Below are 14,798 nucleotides of genomic sequence, written 5' to 3' on the forward strand. Positions count from 1 at the left end.
TGATTCTTCTTCCTGTGCTCCCCTGATTCTTCTTCCTGTTCTCCCCTGACTCTTCTTCCTGTTCTCCCCTGATTCTTCTTCCTGTTCTCCCCTGATTCTTCTTCCTGTGCTCCCCTGATTCTTCCTCCTGTGCTCCCCTGATTCTTCCTCCTGTGCTCCCCGATTCTTCTTCCTGTGCTCCCCAATTCTTCTTCCTGTGCTCCCCTGACTCTTCTTCCTGTGCTCCCCTGATTCTTCTTCCTGTGCTCCCGCAATTCTTCTTCCTGTGCTCCCCTGATTCTTCTTCTTATGCTCCCCCGATTCTTATTCCTGTGCTCCCCCGATTCTTATTCCTGTGCTCCCCCGATTCTTATTCCTGTGCTCCCCCGATTCTTATTCCTGTGCTCCCCCGATTGTTCCTTCTGTGCTCCCCTGATTCTTTTGTGCTCCCCCAATTGTTCCTTCTGTGCTCCCCTGATTCTTCTTCCTGTGCTCCCCCGATTCTTCTGTTCTCCCGCGATTCTTCCTCCTGTGCTCTGGATCTGCAGTTTTCACCATTGTCCTTCTCTCTTGCTCTTCACAGTTTCTCTCTGGGTTCTGTCTTCTTTTCAAGCTTCCAATCCTCCTCGTAGGTGGTGACCATAGAGTTCTCCCAGTATGAAGGTATTGCCAGGTGTCAGGAGCCTCTTGGCATGTAGCAGTGCACATTATAATTCTATGAATTACTCTCTGTCAGGTCAAGGAGACTCTGAGAAAGTGAAGCAACTGGAGGACAAGGTGCAACGTCTGACCAAGGAGCTGCAGACCTTACAATCTACACTTCTAGGGATGAATGAAAAATTCCAGTCCGAGATTCGTATTACTGTAGAAAATGTGATGAATGGGAAGCAGCCAGCAGATTCCAGCCAGTCCGATATGTCCGAAAAACTCAATGACATCCAAACTCTGCTGACAAACCTAGATAAGAAAGTGAAGGACCATGACCAAGAGCTTGGACACCTGAATCCCAATAAGCCCCTGGGCAGCTCTGACTACATTACAGACCTGAGAGGAGACATCTTACAAGAGGTGGAAAGAAGGATGCAGCAGTCGTGCTCGGCGTGCCTCTCGGGAGTGGAGGGCTTCCGAAATCAACAAAATGAAGAAAGGGACCGTGTACGGGGACTGGAGAAACTTATCAACTCTGTGGACCTACGCAACCGAGAAGCCGTGCAGAACATCCAGTCACGTGTGGTGGAGCTGACAACACGACTGCCAAAGGATTGTTGCCAAGAAGTAGCTGATCTGCGCAGAAGAGTGGATGAGGCTGAAAACAGAGCAGACACCTTGTCTGGATCCGTGGTGGCCCTGACTGTCCGCCTAGATAAGGAGCGAGTAGAAGGTAGCAACAACGATATCAACCACATGGGCACTAACCTCAACAACCGCCTGTCAGACATTGAGGGCCGAATGAACACCACCAGGCGCACCCTGGAGGAGCATTACTACCACTACAGAGACGAGATTAAAAACCATTTCCAGGATGAGATTGACAAACTGAAAGACGATCTGAAGAATCGCATTCAAGGCAACGACTACAAAATTAACATCCTGCTCACCGAGTTGGGCAACAGTTCTGGCTTCCGGGATCTGATGGAGCATAAGATGGTGGACTTCTCTCTCGATATGGATTCTCTGAAAGATCGAGTCGGCAAGAATGAAGATCGCATTAAGAAAGTCATGGAGGATGTCCAGGGTCTAAGCGGTCAGGTGACCAGTTCCGTCCACCATTGCAGAGACCAATGCAGCAAGCAGAGCTCAGATGTGACTCAGGCCGTCTCGGACTTAGAGAGTTTGGTGAAGCAAAACACAAACCAGATACAGATTTTCCACTCTGACATCACAGAGCTTAGAGAATCTGGAAGCAAAGTGCAAGGGACACTCAGCGACCTGGACGAGGAGCTCAGCAATGTGAAGGTCTTTGTGGATGCCAGTGGAGAGTCTTACACAAAGTTATTTAATGACCTGAAAGATGCGCAGGACAGATTCACAGCCACCATCTTGGATGATCTGGACCGCTTTGATCTGAACATTGCTCACTATCAGAACGACACTAATGGGAAGATGCTCGACATGGAGAATAATATCGCAACCCTTAAAAAGATGATACAGTTTGACTACAGGAGCTGCGGACAGGTGTGCTCCAACCTGCAGGAGGAAGTGGGCAAGTTAAAGGAGCAGGTGGAGGAGTGCACAGCCACATGTCAGGCTATCCACAACAAAGCAGAGGAGGGGCTGAGTGGCTCCAACAAACCTCTTGATGGCTTCACTGTCTTTGGAGGAAGCTCTAGTGGAGAACTGAAGCACCTACAGGGAGAACTTTCCAACATCATTGTGACCTTCTCATCCTTAAATGATAGTGTCAAAGATCTACAAGAAAGTGTGGAGAAACACGAGACAGACATCCATGACCTGGGAACAACCAAGCACAAACTTATATCTGAGATAAATAAGCTTCAGGAGGAGGTGACGGACCACATCAAGGACAACACAGAGAAGTTCCACCTCTTCCAGAAAGAAATCAACAGCTTTGGCAGCATGGTGATGGAGGAGAGCCGGGAGTGCAGGCGTTCTTCAGGAGGACTGGAGGACCGAGTGTCTAAGCTGGAGAACATCTGCCTCAAGCTTGATACAGTCTCCGGGAGCCTGCACAAGATCAAGGAGAACCTCAACAAGCACGTGTCTGGCCTGTGGAACTGTGTGCAGGAGGTGAACAGCACCCTCAGGACCCACACTGCTTGGTTTGATAAACTTCACAACAATCAACTCAACAATATCAATGGTCGGCTGAACACTCTGAACAGCTCCATGCTGGTCCTCTCCACCGAGTTCCGAAATTTCACTCTACAGGACTTTATGGGTAAGACACAGAAGGTTATTATAACTTTATGAGATGGGAAGGGCATCAGATGGACGTGACCGTCTGTAATGTGGTCATGACCCCATAGTCAGGCACATCCACATTCTGCAGTCAGGACCATCACGTCCAGAAGGGCCAGTGCCCCTACATCCAGGAGACATCTGTTCATCTGATGATGTCCATAGAGAATTGAGCTCTAGATAGCTGACAGTTTTGCCCTCAATATAAGACATTGGGGCTCATTTACTAAAAGCAGTGCAGGGTGTACTGTATGCAGTGTCCTGTGTACTATGTGTAGTGTCCTGTGTACTATGTGTAGTGTCCTGTGTACTAAGTGCAGTGTCCTGTGTACTATGTGCAGGGTGTGTACTATGTGCAGTGTGTACTATGTGCAGTGTGTACTATGTGCAGGGTGTGTATTATGTGCAGTGTCCTGTGTACTATGTGCAGGGTGTGTACTATGTGCAGTGTGTACTATGTGCAGGGTGTGTATTATGTGCAGTGTCCTGTGTACTATGTGCAGGGTGTGCACTTTGTGCAGTGTCCTGTGTACTATGTGCCGGGTGTGTACTATGTGCAGGGGTGTATACTATGTGCAGGGTCCTGTGTACTTTGTGCAGAGTGTCCTGTGTACTATGTGCAGAGTGTCCTGTGTACTATGTGCAGAGTGTCCTGTGTACTATGTGAAGGGTCCTGTGTACTATGTGCAGTGTCCTGTGTACTATGTGCAGGGTGTACTATGTGCACGGGTCCTGTGTACTATGTGTAGGGTCCTGTGTACTATGTGCAAAGTGTCCTGTGTACTATGTGCAGAGTGTCCTGTGTACTATGTGCAGAGTGTCCTGTGTACTATGTGCAGAGTGTCCTGTGTACTATGTGCAGGGGTCCTGTGTACTATGTACAGGGGTCCTGTGTACTATGTGCAGTGTCCTGTGTACTATGTGCAGAGTGTACTATGTGCAGAGTGTACTATGTGCATTGTGTACTATGTGCAGTGTGTACTATGTGCAGGGGTCCTGTGTACTATGTGCAGTGTCTTGTGTACTATGTGCAGTGTCCTGTGTACTATGTGCAGGGTGTCCTGTGTACTATGTGCAGGGTCCTGTGTACTATGTGCAGGGTCCTGTGTACTATGTGCAGTGTCCTGTGTACTATGTACAGTGTCCTGTGTACTATGTGCAGGGTGTACTATGTACAGTGTCCTGTGTACTATGTGCAGGGTGTGTACTATGTGCAGGGTGTACTATGTAGAGTGTCCTGTGTACTATGTGCAGTGTGTACTATGTTCAGGGGTGTGTATTATGTGCAGTGTCCTGTGTACTATGTGCAGAGTGTCCTGGGTACTATGCGCAGTGTGTGCTATATGCAGTGTCCTGTGCACTATGTGCAGGGTGTGTACTATGTGCAGTGTGTACTATGTGCAGGGTGTGTACTATGTGCAGTGTCCTGTGTACTATGTGCTGGGTGTATACTATGTGCAGGGTCCTGTGTACTATGTGCAGAGTGTCCTGTGTACTATGTGCAGGGTGTATACTATGTGCAGGGTCCTGTGTACTATGTGCAGAGTGTCCTGTGTACTATGTGCAGAGTGTCCTGTGTACTATGTGCAGAGTGTCCTGTGTACTATGTGAAGGCTCCTGTGTACTATGTGAAGGCTCCTGTGTACTATGTGCAGGGGTCCTGTGTACTATGTGCAGTGTCCTGTGTACTATGTGCAGGGTGTACTATGTGCAGGGTCCTGTGTATTATGTGCACGGGTTCTGTGTACTATGTGCAGAGTGTCCTGTGTACTATGTGCAGAGTGTCCTGTGTACTATGTGCAGGGTCCTGTGTACTATGTGCAGGGTGTATACTATGTGCAGGGTCCTGTGTACTATGTGCAGGGTGTCCTGTGTACTATGTGCAGAGTGTCCTGTGTACTATGTGCAGAGTGTCCTGTGTACTATGTACAGGGGTCCTGTGTACTATGTGCAGAGTGTACTATGTGCAGTGTGTACTATGTGCAGTGTGTACTATGTGCAGGGGTCCTGTGTACTATGTGCATTGTGTACTATGTGCATTGAGTACTATGTGCAGTGTGTACTATGTGCAGGGGTCCTGAGTACTATGTGCAGTGTCCTGTGTACTATGTGCAGGGTGTCCTGTGTACTATGTGCACGGGTCCTGTGTACTATGTGTAGGGTCCTGTGTACTATGTGCAAAGTGTCCTGTGTACTATGTGCAGAGTGTCCTGTGTACTATGTGCAGGGTGTACTATGTGCACGGGTCCTGTGTACTTTGTGCAGTGTCCTGTGTACTATGTGCCGGGTGTGTACTATGTGCAGGGATGTATACTATGTGCAGGGTCCTGTGTACTATGTGCAGAGTGTCCTGTGTACTATGTGCAGAGTGTCCTGTGTACTATGTGCAGAGTGTCCTGTGTACTATGTGCAGTGTCCTGTGTACTACGTGCAGGGTGTACTATGTGCACGGGTCCTGTGTACTATGTGTAGGGTCCTGTGTACTATGTGCAAAGTGTCCTGTGTACTATGTGCAGAGTGTCCTGTGTACTATGTGCAGAGTGTCCTGTGTACTATGTGCAGGGGTCCTGTGTACTATGTACAGGGGTCCTGTGTACTATGTGCAGTGTCCTGTGTACTATGTGCAGAGTGTACTATGTGCAGTGTGTACTATGTGCAGTGTGTACTATGTGCAGGGGTCCTGTGTACTATGTGCAGTGTCTTGTGTACTATGTGCAGTGTCCTGTGTACTATGTGCAGGGTGTCCTGTGTACTATGTGCAGGGTCCTGTGTACTATGTGCAGGGTCCTGTGTACTATGTGCAGTGTCCTGTGTACTATGTACAGGGGGTGTGTACTATGTGCAGGGTGTACTATGTACAGTGTCCTGTGTACTATGTGCAGGGTGTACTATGTAGAGTGTCCTGTGTACTATGTGCAGTGTGTACTATGTTCAGGGGTGTGTACTATGTGCAGAGTGTCCTGGGTACTATGCGCAGTGTGTGCTATATGCAGTGTCCTGTGTACTATGTGCAGGGTGTGTACTATGTGCAGTGTGTACTATGTGCAGTGTGTACTATGTGCAGAGTGTCCTGTGTACTATGTGCAGAGTGTCCTGTGTACTATGTGAAGGCTCCTGTGTACTATGTGAAGGCTCCTGTGTACTATGTGCAGGGTCCTGTGTACTATGTGCAGGGTGTCCTGTGTACTATGTGCAGAGTGTCCTGTGTACTATGTGCAGAGTGTCCTGTGTACTATGTACAGAGTGTCCTGTGTACTATGTACAGGGGTCCTGTGTACTATGTGCAGTGTCCTGTGTACTATGTGCAGAGTGTACTATGTGCAGTGTGTACTATGTGCAGTGTGTACTATGTGCAGGGGTCCTGTGTACTATGTGCATTGTGTACTATGTGCATTGAGTACTATGTGCAGTGTGTACTATGTGCAGGGGTCCTGAGTACTATGTGCAGTGTCCTGTGTACTATGTGCAGGGTGTCCTGTGTACTATGTGCACGGGTCCTGTGTACTATGTGTAGGGTCCTGTGTACTATGTGCAAAGTGTCCTGTGTACTATGTGCAGAGTGTCCTGTGTACTATGTGCAGGGTGTACTATGTGCACGGGTCCTGTGTACTTTGTGCAGTGTCCTGTGTACTATGTGCCGGGTGTGTACTATGTGCAGGGATGTATACTATGTGCAGGGTCCTGTGTACTATGTGCAGAGTGTCCTGTGTACTATGTGCAGAGTGTCCTGTGTACTATGTGCAGAGTGTCCTGTGTACTATGTGAAGGGTCCTGTGTACTATGTGCAGTGTCCTGTGTACTATGTGCAGGGTGTACTATGTGCACGGGTCCTGTGTACTATGTGTAGGGTCCTGTGTACTATGTGCAAAGTGTCCTGTGTACTATGTGCAGAGTGTCCTGTGTACTATGTGCAGAGTGTCCTGTGTACTATGTGCAGGGGTCCTGTGTACTATGTACAGGGGTCCTGTGTACTATGTGCAGTGTCCTGTGTACTATGTGCAGAGTGTACTATGTGCAGTGTGTACTATGTGCAGTGTGTACTATGTGCAGGGGTCCTGTGTACTATGTGCAGTGTCTTGTGTACTATGTGCAGTGTCCTGTGTACTATGTGCAGGGTGTCCTGTGTACTATGTGCAGGGTCCTGTGTACTATGTGCAGGGTCCTGTGTACTATGTGCAGTGTCCTGTGTACTATGTACAGGGGGTGTACTATGTGCAGGGGGTGTACTATGTGCAGGGTCCTGTGTACTATGTGTAGGGGTCCTGTGTGCTATGTGCAAGGGGTGTGTACTATGTGCAGGGTGTACTATGTACAGTGTCCTGTGTACTATGTGCAGGGTGTACTATGTAGAGTGTCCTGTGTACTATGTGCAGTGTGTACTATGTTCAGGGGTGTGTACTATGTGCAGAGTGTCCTGGGTACTATGCGCAGTGTGTGCTATATGCAGTGTCCTGTGTACTATGTGCAGGGTGTGTACTATGTGCAGTGTGTACTATGTGCAGTGTGTACTATGTGCAGAGTGTCCTGTGTACTATGTGCAGAGTGTCCTGTGTACTATGTGAAGGCTCCTGTGTACTATGTGAAGGCTCCTGTGTACTATGTGCAGGGGTCCTGTGTACTATGTGCAGTGTCCTGTGTACTATGTGCAGGGTGTAATATGTGCAGGGTCCTGTGTATTATGTGCACGGGTTCTGTGTACTATGTGCAGAGTGTCCTGTGTACTATGTGCAGAGTGTCCTGTGTACTATGTGCAGGGGTCCTGTGTACTATGTACAGGGGTCCTGTGTACTATGTGCAGTGTCCTGTGTACTATGTGCAGAGTGTACTATGTGCATTGTGTACTATGTGCAGGGGTCCTGTGTACTATGTGCATTGTGTACTATGTGCATTGTGTACTATGTGCAGTGGTCCTGTGTACTATGTGCAGTGTCCGGTGTACTATGTGCAGGGTGTCCTGTGTACTATGTGCAGGGTCCTGTGTACTATGTGCAGGGGGTGTACTATGTGCAGGGTCCTGTGTGCTATGTGCAGGGGTCCTGTGTACTATGTGCAGGGTGTCCTGTGTACTATGTGCAGGGTGTCCTGTGTACTATGTGCAGGGTGTCCTGTGTACTATGTGCAGGGTGCTGTGTACTATGTGCAGGGGGTGTACTATGTGCAGGGGGTGTACTATGTGCAGGGTCCTGTGTACTATGTGTAGGGGTCCTGTGTGCTATGTGCAAGGGGTGTGTACTATGTGCAGGGGGTGTACTATGTGCAGGGGGTGTACTATGTGAAGGGTCCTGTGTACTATGTGCAATGTCCTGTGTACTATGTGCAGGGTGTACTATGTGCACGGGTCCTGTGTACTATGTGTAGGGTCCTGTGTACTATGTGCAAAGTGTCCTGTGTACTATGTGCAGAGTGTCCTGTGTACTATGTGCAGAGTGTCCTGTGTACTATGTGCAGAGTGTCCTGTGTACTATGTGCAGGGGTCCTGTGTACTATGTACAGGGGTCCTGTGTACTATGTGCAGTGTCCTGTGTACTATGTGCAGAGTGTACTATGTGCAGAGTGTACTATGTGCAGAGTGTACTATGTGCATTGTGTACTATGTGCAGTGTGTACTATGTGCAGGGGTCCTGTGTACTATGTGCAGTGTCTTGTGTACTATGTGCAGTGTCCTGTGTACTATGTGCAGGGTGTCCTGTGTACTATGTGCAGGGTCCTGTGTACTATGTGCAGGGTCCTGTGTACTATGTGCAGTGTCCTGTGTACTATGTACAGTGTCCTGTGTACTATGTGCAGGGTGTACTATGTACAGTGTCCTGTGTACTATGTGCAGGGTGTGTACTATGTGCAGGGTGTACTATGTAGAGTGTCCTGTGTACTATGTGCAGTGTGTACTATGTTCAGGGGTGTGTATTATGTGCAGTGTCCTGTGTACTATGTGCAGAGTGTCCTGGGTACTATGCGCAGTGTGTGCTATATGCAGTGTCCTGTGCACTATGTGCAGGGTGTGTACTATGTGCAGTGTGTACTATGTGCAGGGTGTGTACTATGTGCAGTGTCCTGTGTACTATGTGCTGGGTGTATACTATGTGCAGGGTCCTGTGTACTATGTGCAGAGTGTCCTGTGTACTATGTGCAGGGTGTATACTATGTGCAGGGTCCTGTGTACTATGTGCAGAGTGTCCTGTGTACTATGTGCAGAGTGTCCTGTGTACTATGTGCAGAGTGTCCTGTGTACTATGTGAAGGCTCCTGTGTACTATGTGAAGGCTCCTGTGTACTATGTGCAGGGGTCCTGTGTACTATGTGCAGTGTCCTGTGTACTATGTGCAGGGTGTACTATGTGCAGGGTCCTGTGTATTATGTGCACGGGTTCTGTGTACTATGTGCAGAGTGTCCTGTGTACTATGTGCAGAGTGTCCTGTGTACTATGTGCAGGGTCCTGTGTACTATGTGCAGGGTGTATACTATGTGCAGGGTCCTGTGTACTATGTGCAGGGTGTCCTGTGTACTATGTGCAGAGTGTCCTGTGTACTATGTGCAGAGTGTCCTGTGTACTATGTACAGGGGTCCTGTGTACTATGTGCAGAGTGTACTATGTGCAGTGTGTACTATGTGCAGTGTGTACTATGTGCAGGGGTCCTGTGTACTATGTGCATTGTGTACTATGTGCATTGAGTACTATGTGCAGTGTGTACTATGTGCAGGGGTCCTGAGTACTATGTGCAGTGTCCTGTGTACTATGTGCAGGGTGTCCTGTGTACTATGTGCACGGGTCCTGTGTACTATGTGTAGGGTCCTGTGTACTATGTGCAAAGTGTCCTGTGTACTATGTGCAGAGTGTCCTGTGTACTATGTGCAGGGTGTACTATGTGCACGGGTCCTGTGTACTTTGTGCAGTGTCCTGTGTACTATGTGCCGGGTGTGTACTATGTGCAGGGATGTATACTATGTGCAGGGTCCTGTGTACTATGTGCAGAGTGTCCTGTGTACTATGTGCAGAGTGTCCTGTGTACTATGTGCAGAGTGTCCTGTGTACTATGTGCAGTGTCCTGTGTACTACGTGCAGGGTGTACTATGTGCACGGGTCCTGTGTACTATGTGTAGGGTCCTGTGTACTATGTGCAAAGTGTCCTGTGTACTATGTGCAGAGTGTCCTGTGTACTATGTGCAGAGTGTCCTGTGTACTATGTGCAGGGGTCCTGTGTACTATGTACAGGGGTCCTGTGTACTATGTGCAGTGTCCTGTGTACTATGTGCAGAGTGTACTATGTGCAGTGTGTACTATGTGCAGTGTGTACTATGTGCAGGGGTCCTGTGTACTATGTGCAGTGTCTTGTGTACTATGTGCAGTGTCCTGTGTACTATGTGCAGGGTGTCCTGTGTACTATGTGCAGGGTCCTGTGTACTATGTGCAGGGTCCTGTGTACTATGTGCAGTGTCCTGTGTACTATGTACAGGGGGTGTGTACTATGTGCAGGGTGTACTATGTACAGTGTCCTGTGTACTATGTGCAGGGTGTACTATGTAGAGTGTCCTGTGTACTATGTGCAGTGTGTACTATGTTCAGGGGTGTGTACTATGTGCAGAGTGTCCTGGGTACTATGCGCAGTGTGTGCTATATGCAGTGTCCTGTGTACTATGTGCAGGGTGTGTACTATGTGCAGTGTGTACTATGTGCAGTGTGTACTATGTGCAGAGTGTCCTGTGTACTATGTGCAGAGTGTCCTGTGTACTATGTGAAGGCTCCTGTGTACTATGTGAAGGCTCCTGTGTACTATGTGCAGGGTCCTGTGTACTATGTGCAGGGTGTCCTGTGTACTATGTGCAGAGTGTCCTGTGTACTATGTGCAGAGTGTCCTGTGTACTATGTACAGGGGTCCTGTGTACTATGTACAGGGGTCCTGTGTACTATGTGCAGTGTCCTGTGTACTATGTGCAGAGTGTACTATGTGCAGTGTGTACTATGTGCAGTGTGTACTATGTGCAGGGGTCCTGTGTACTATGTGCATTGTGTACTATGTGCATTGAGTACTATGTGCAGTGTGTACTATGTGCAGGGGTCCTGAGTACTATGTGCAGTGTCCTGTGTACTATGTGCAGGGTGTCCTGTGTACTATGTGCACGGGTCCTGTGTACTATGTGTAGGGTCCTGTGTACTATGTGCAAAGTGTCCTGTGTACTATGTGCAGAGTGTCCTGTGTACTATGTGCAGGGTGTACTATGTGCACGGGTCCTGTGTACTTTGTGCAGTGTCCTGTGTACTATGTGCCGGGTGTGTACTATGTGCAGGGATGTATACTATGTGCAGGGTCCTGTGTACTATGTGCAGAGTGTCCTGTGTACTATGTGCAGAGTGTCCTGTGTACTATGTGCAGAGTGTCCTGTGTACTATGTGAAGGGTCCTGTGTACTATGTGCAGTGTCCTGTGTACTATGTGCAGGGTGTACTATGTGCACGGGTCCTGTGTACTATGTGTAGGGTCCTGTGTACTATGTGCAAAGTGTCCTGTGTACTATGTGCAGAGTGTCCTGTGTACTATGTGCAGAGTGTCCTGTGTACTATGTGCAGGGGTCCTGTGTACTATGTACAGGGGTCCTGTGTACTATGTGCAGTGTCCTGTGTACTATGTGCAGAGTGTACTATGTGCAGTGTGTACTATGTGCAGTGTGTACTATGTGCAGGGGTCCTGTGTACTATGTGCAGTGTCTTGTGTACTATGTGCAGTGTCCTGTGTACTATGTGCAGGGTGTCCTGTGTACTATGTGCAGGGTCCTGTGTACTATGTGCAGGGTCCTGTGTACTATGTGCAGTGTCCTGTGTACTATGTACAGGGGGTGTACTATGTGCAGGGGGTGTACTATGTGCAGGGTCCTGTGTACTATGTGTAGGGGTCCTGTGTGCTATGTGCAAGGGGTGTGTACTATGTGCAGGGTGTACTATGTACAGTGTCCTGTGTACTATGTGCAGGGTGTACTATGTAGAGTGTCCTGTGTACTATGTGCAGTGTGTACTATGTTCAGGGGTGTGTACTATGTGCAGAGTGTCCTGGGTACTATGCGCAGTGTGTGCTATATGCAGTGTCCTGTGTACTATGTGCAGGGTGTGTACTATGTGCAGTGTGTACTATGTGCAGTGTGTACTATGTGCAGAGTGTCCTGTGTACTATGTGCAGAGTGTCCTGTGTACTATGTGAAGGCTCCTGTGTACTATGTGAAGGCTCCTGTGTACTATGTGCAGGGGTCCTGTGTACTATGTGCAGTGTCCTGTGTACTATGTGCAGGGTGTAATATGTGCAGGGTCCTGTGTATTATGTGCACGGGTTCTGTGTACTATGTGCAGAGTGTCCTGTGTACTATGTGCAGAGTGTCCTGTGTACTATGTGCAGGGGTCCTGTGTACTATGTACAGGGGTCCTGTGTACTATGTGCAGTGTCCTGTGTACTATGTGCAGAGTGTACTATGTGCATTGTGTACTATGTGCAGGGGTCCTGTGTACTATGTGCATTGTGTACTATGTGCATTGTGTACTATGTGCAGTGGTCCTGTGTACTATGTGCAGTGTCCGGTGTACTATGTGCAGGGTGTCCTGTGTACTATGTGCAGGGTCCTGTGTACTATGTGCAGGGGGTGTACTATGTGCAGGGTCCTGTGTGCTATGTGCAGGGGTCCTGTGTACTATGTGCAGGGTGTCCTGTGTACTATGTGCAGGGTGTCCTGTGTACTATGTGCAGGGTGTCCTGTGTACTATGTGCAGGGTGCTGTGTACTATGTGCAGGGGGTGTACTATGTGCAGGGGGTGTACTATGTGCAGGGTCCTGTGTACTATGTGTAGGGGTCCTGTGTGCTATGTGCAAGGGGTGTGTACTATGTGCAGGGGGTGTACCATGTGCAGGGGGTGTACTATGTGAAGGGTCCTGTGTACTATGTGCAATGTCCTGTGTACTATGTGCAGGGTGTACTATGTGCACGGGTCCTGTGTACTATGTGTAGGGTCCTGTGTACTATGTGCAAAGTGTCCTGTGTACTATGTGCAGAGTGTCCTGTGTACTATGTGCAGAGTGTCCTGTGTACTATGTGCAGAGTGTCCTGTGTACTATGTGCAGGGGTCCTGTGTACTATGTACAGGGGTCCTGTGTACTATGTGCAGTGTCCTGTGTACTATGTGCAGAGTGTACTATGTGCAGAGTGTACTATGTGCAGAGTGTACTATGTGCATTGTGTACTATGTGCAGTGTGTACTATGTGCAGGGGTCCTGTGTACTATGTGCAGTGTCTTGTGTACTATGTGCAGTGTCCTGTGTACTATGTGCAGGGTGTCCTGTGTACTATGTGCAGGGTCCTGTGTACTATGTGCAGGGTCCTGTGTACTATGTGCAGTGTCCTGTGTACTATGTACAGTGTCCTGTGTACTATGTGCAGGGTGTACTATGTACAGTGTCCTGTGTACTATGTGCAGGGTGTGTACTATGTGCAGGGTGTACTATGTAGAGTGTCCTGTGTACTATGTGCAGTGTGTACTATGTTCAGGGGTGTGTATTATGTGCAGTGTCCTGTGTACTATGTGCAGAGTGTCCTGGGTACTATGCGCAGTGTGTGCTATATGCAGTGTCCTGTGCACTATGTGCAGGGTGTGTACTATGTGCAGTGTGTACTATGTGCAGGGTGTGTACTATGTGCAGTGTCCTGTGTACTATGTGCTGGGTGTATACTATGTGCAGGGTCCTGTGTACTATGTGCAGAGTGTCCTGTGTACTATGTGCAGGGTGTATACTATGTGCAGGGTCCTGTGTACTATGTGCAGAGTGTCCTGTGTACTATGTGCAGAGTGTCCTGTGTACTATGTGCAGAGTGTCCTGTGTACTATGTGAAGGCTCCTGTGTACTATGTGAAGGCTCCTGTGTACTATGTGCAGGGGTCCTGTGTACTATGTGCAGTGTCCTGTGTACTATGTGCAGGGTGTACTATGTGCAGGGTCCTGTGTATTATGTGCACGGGTTCTGTGTACTATGTGCAGAGTGTCCTGTGTACTATGTGCAGAGTGTCCTGTGTACTATGTACAGGGGTCCTGTGTACTATGTACAGGGGTCCTGTGTACTATGTGCAGTGTCCTGTGTACTATGTGCAGAGTGTACTATGTGCAGTGTGTACTATGTGCAGTGTGTACTATGTGCAGGGCTCCTGTGTACTATGTGCATTGTGTACTATGTGCATTGAGTACTATGTGCAGTGTGTACTATGTGCAGGGGTCCTGAGTACTATGTGCAGTGTCCTGTGTACTATGTGCAGGGTGTCCTGTGTACTATGTGCACGGGTCCTGTGTACTATGTGTAGGGTCCTGTGTACTATGTGCAAAGTGTCCTGTGTACTATGTGCAGAGTGTCCTGTGTACTATGTGCACGGGTCCTGTGTACTTTGTGCAGTGTCCTGTGTACTATGTGCCGGGTGTGTACTATGTGCAGGGATGTATACTATGTGCAGGGTCCTGTGTACTATGTGCAGAGTGTCCTGTGTACTATGTGCAGAGTGTCCTGTGTACTATGTGCAGAGTGTCCTGTGTACTATGTGCAGGGGTCCTGTGTACTATGTACAGGGGTCCTGTGTACTATGTGCAGTGTCCTGTGTACTATGTGCAGAGTGTACTATGTGCAGTGTGTACTATGTGCAGTGTGTACTATGTGCAGGGGTCCTGTGTACTATGTGCAGTGTCTTGTGTACTATGTGCAGTGTCCTGTGTACTATGTGCAGGGTGTCCTGTGTACTATGTGCAGGGTCCTGTGTACTATGTGCAGGGTCCTGTGTACTATGTGCAGTGTCCTGTGTACTATGTACAGGGGGTGTGTACTATGTGCAGGGTGTACTATGTACAGTGTCCTGTGTACTATGTGCAGGGTGTACTATGTAGAGTGTC

General features: G+C 48.7%; 1 protein-coding gene across 1 annotated transcript in view; it reads left to right on the top strand.

The window, feature by feature from the left end:
• Positions 1 to 14,798, top strand: part of EMILIN1 (elastin microfibril interfacer 1) — a 53,605-nt gene that overhangs the window by 20,159 nt on the left and 18,648 nt on the right. Inside the window, exon 4 of the mRNA XM_072143998.1 lies at positions 716 to 2,878. Within this exon, the coding sequence (XP_072000099.1) occupies positions 716 to 2,878 (2,163 nt within the window). The remainder of the gene's footprint in view (positions 1 to 715; positions 2,879 to 14,798) is intronic.

This window comes from Engystomops pustulosus, chromosome 3 (genome assembly GCF_040894005.1).
Source record: "Engystomops pustulosus chromosome 3, aEngPut4.maternal, whole genome shotgun sequence".
In the NCBI taxonomy this organism is placed as follows: Eukaryota; Metazoa; Chordata; class Amphibia; order Anura; family Leptodactylidae; genus Engystomops; species Engystomops pustulosus.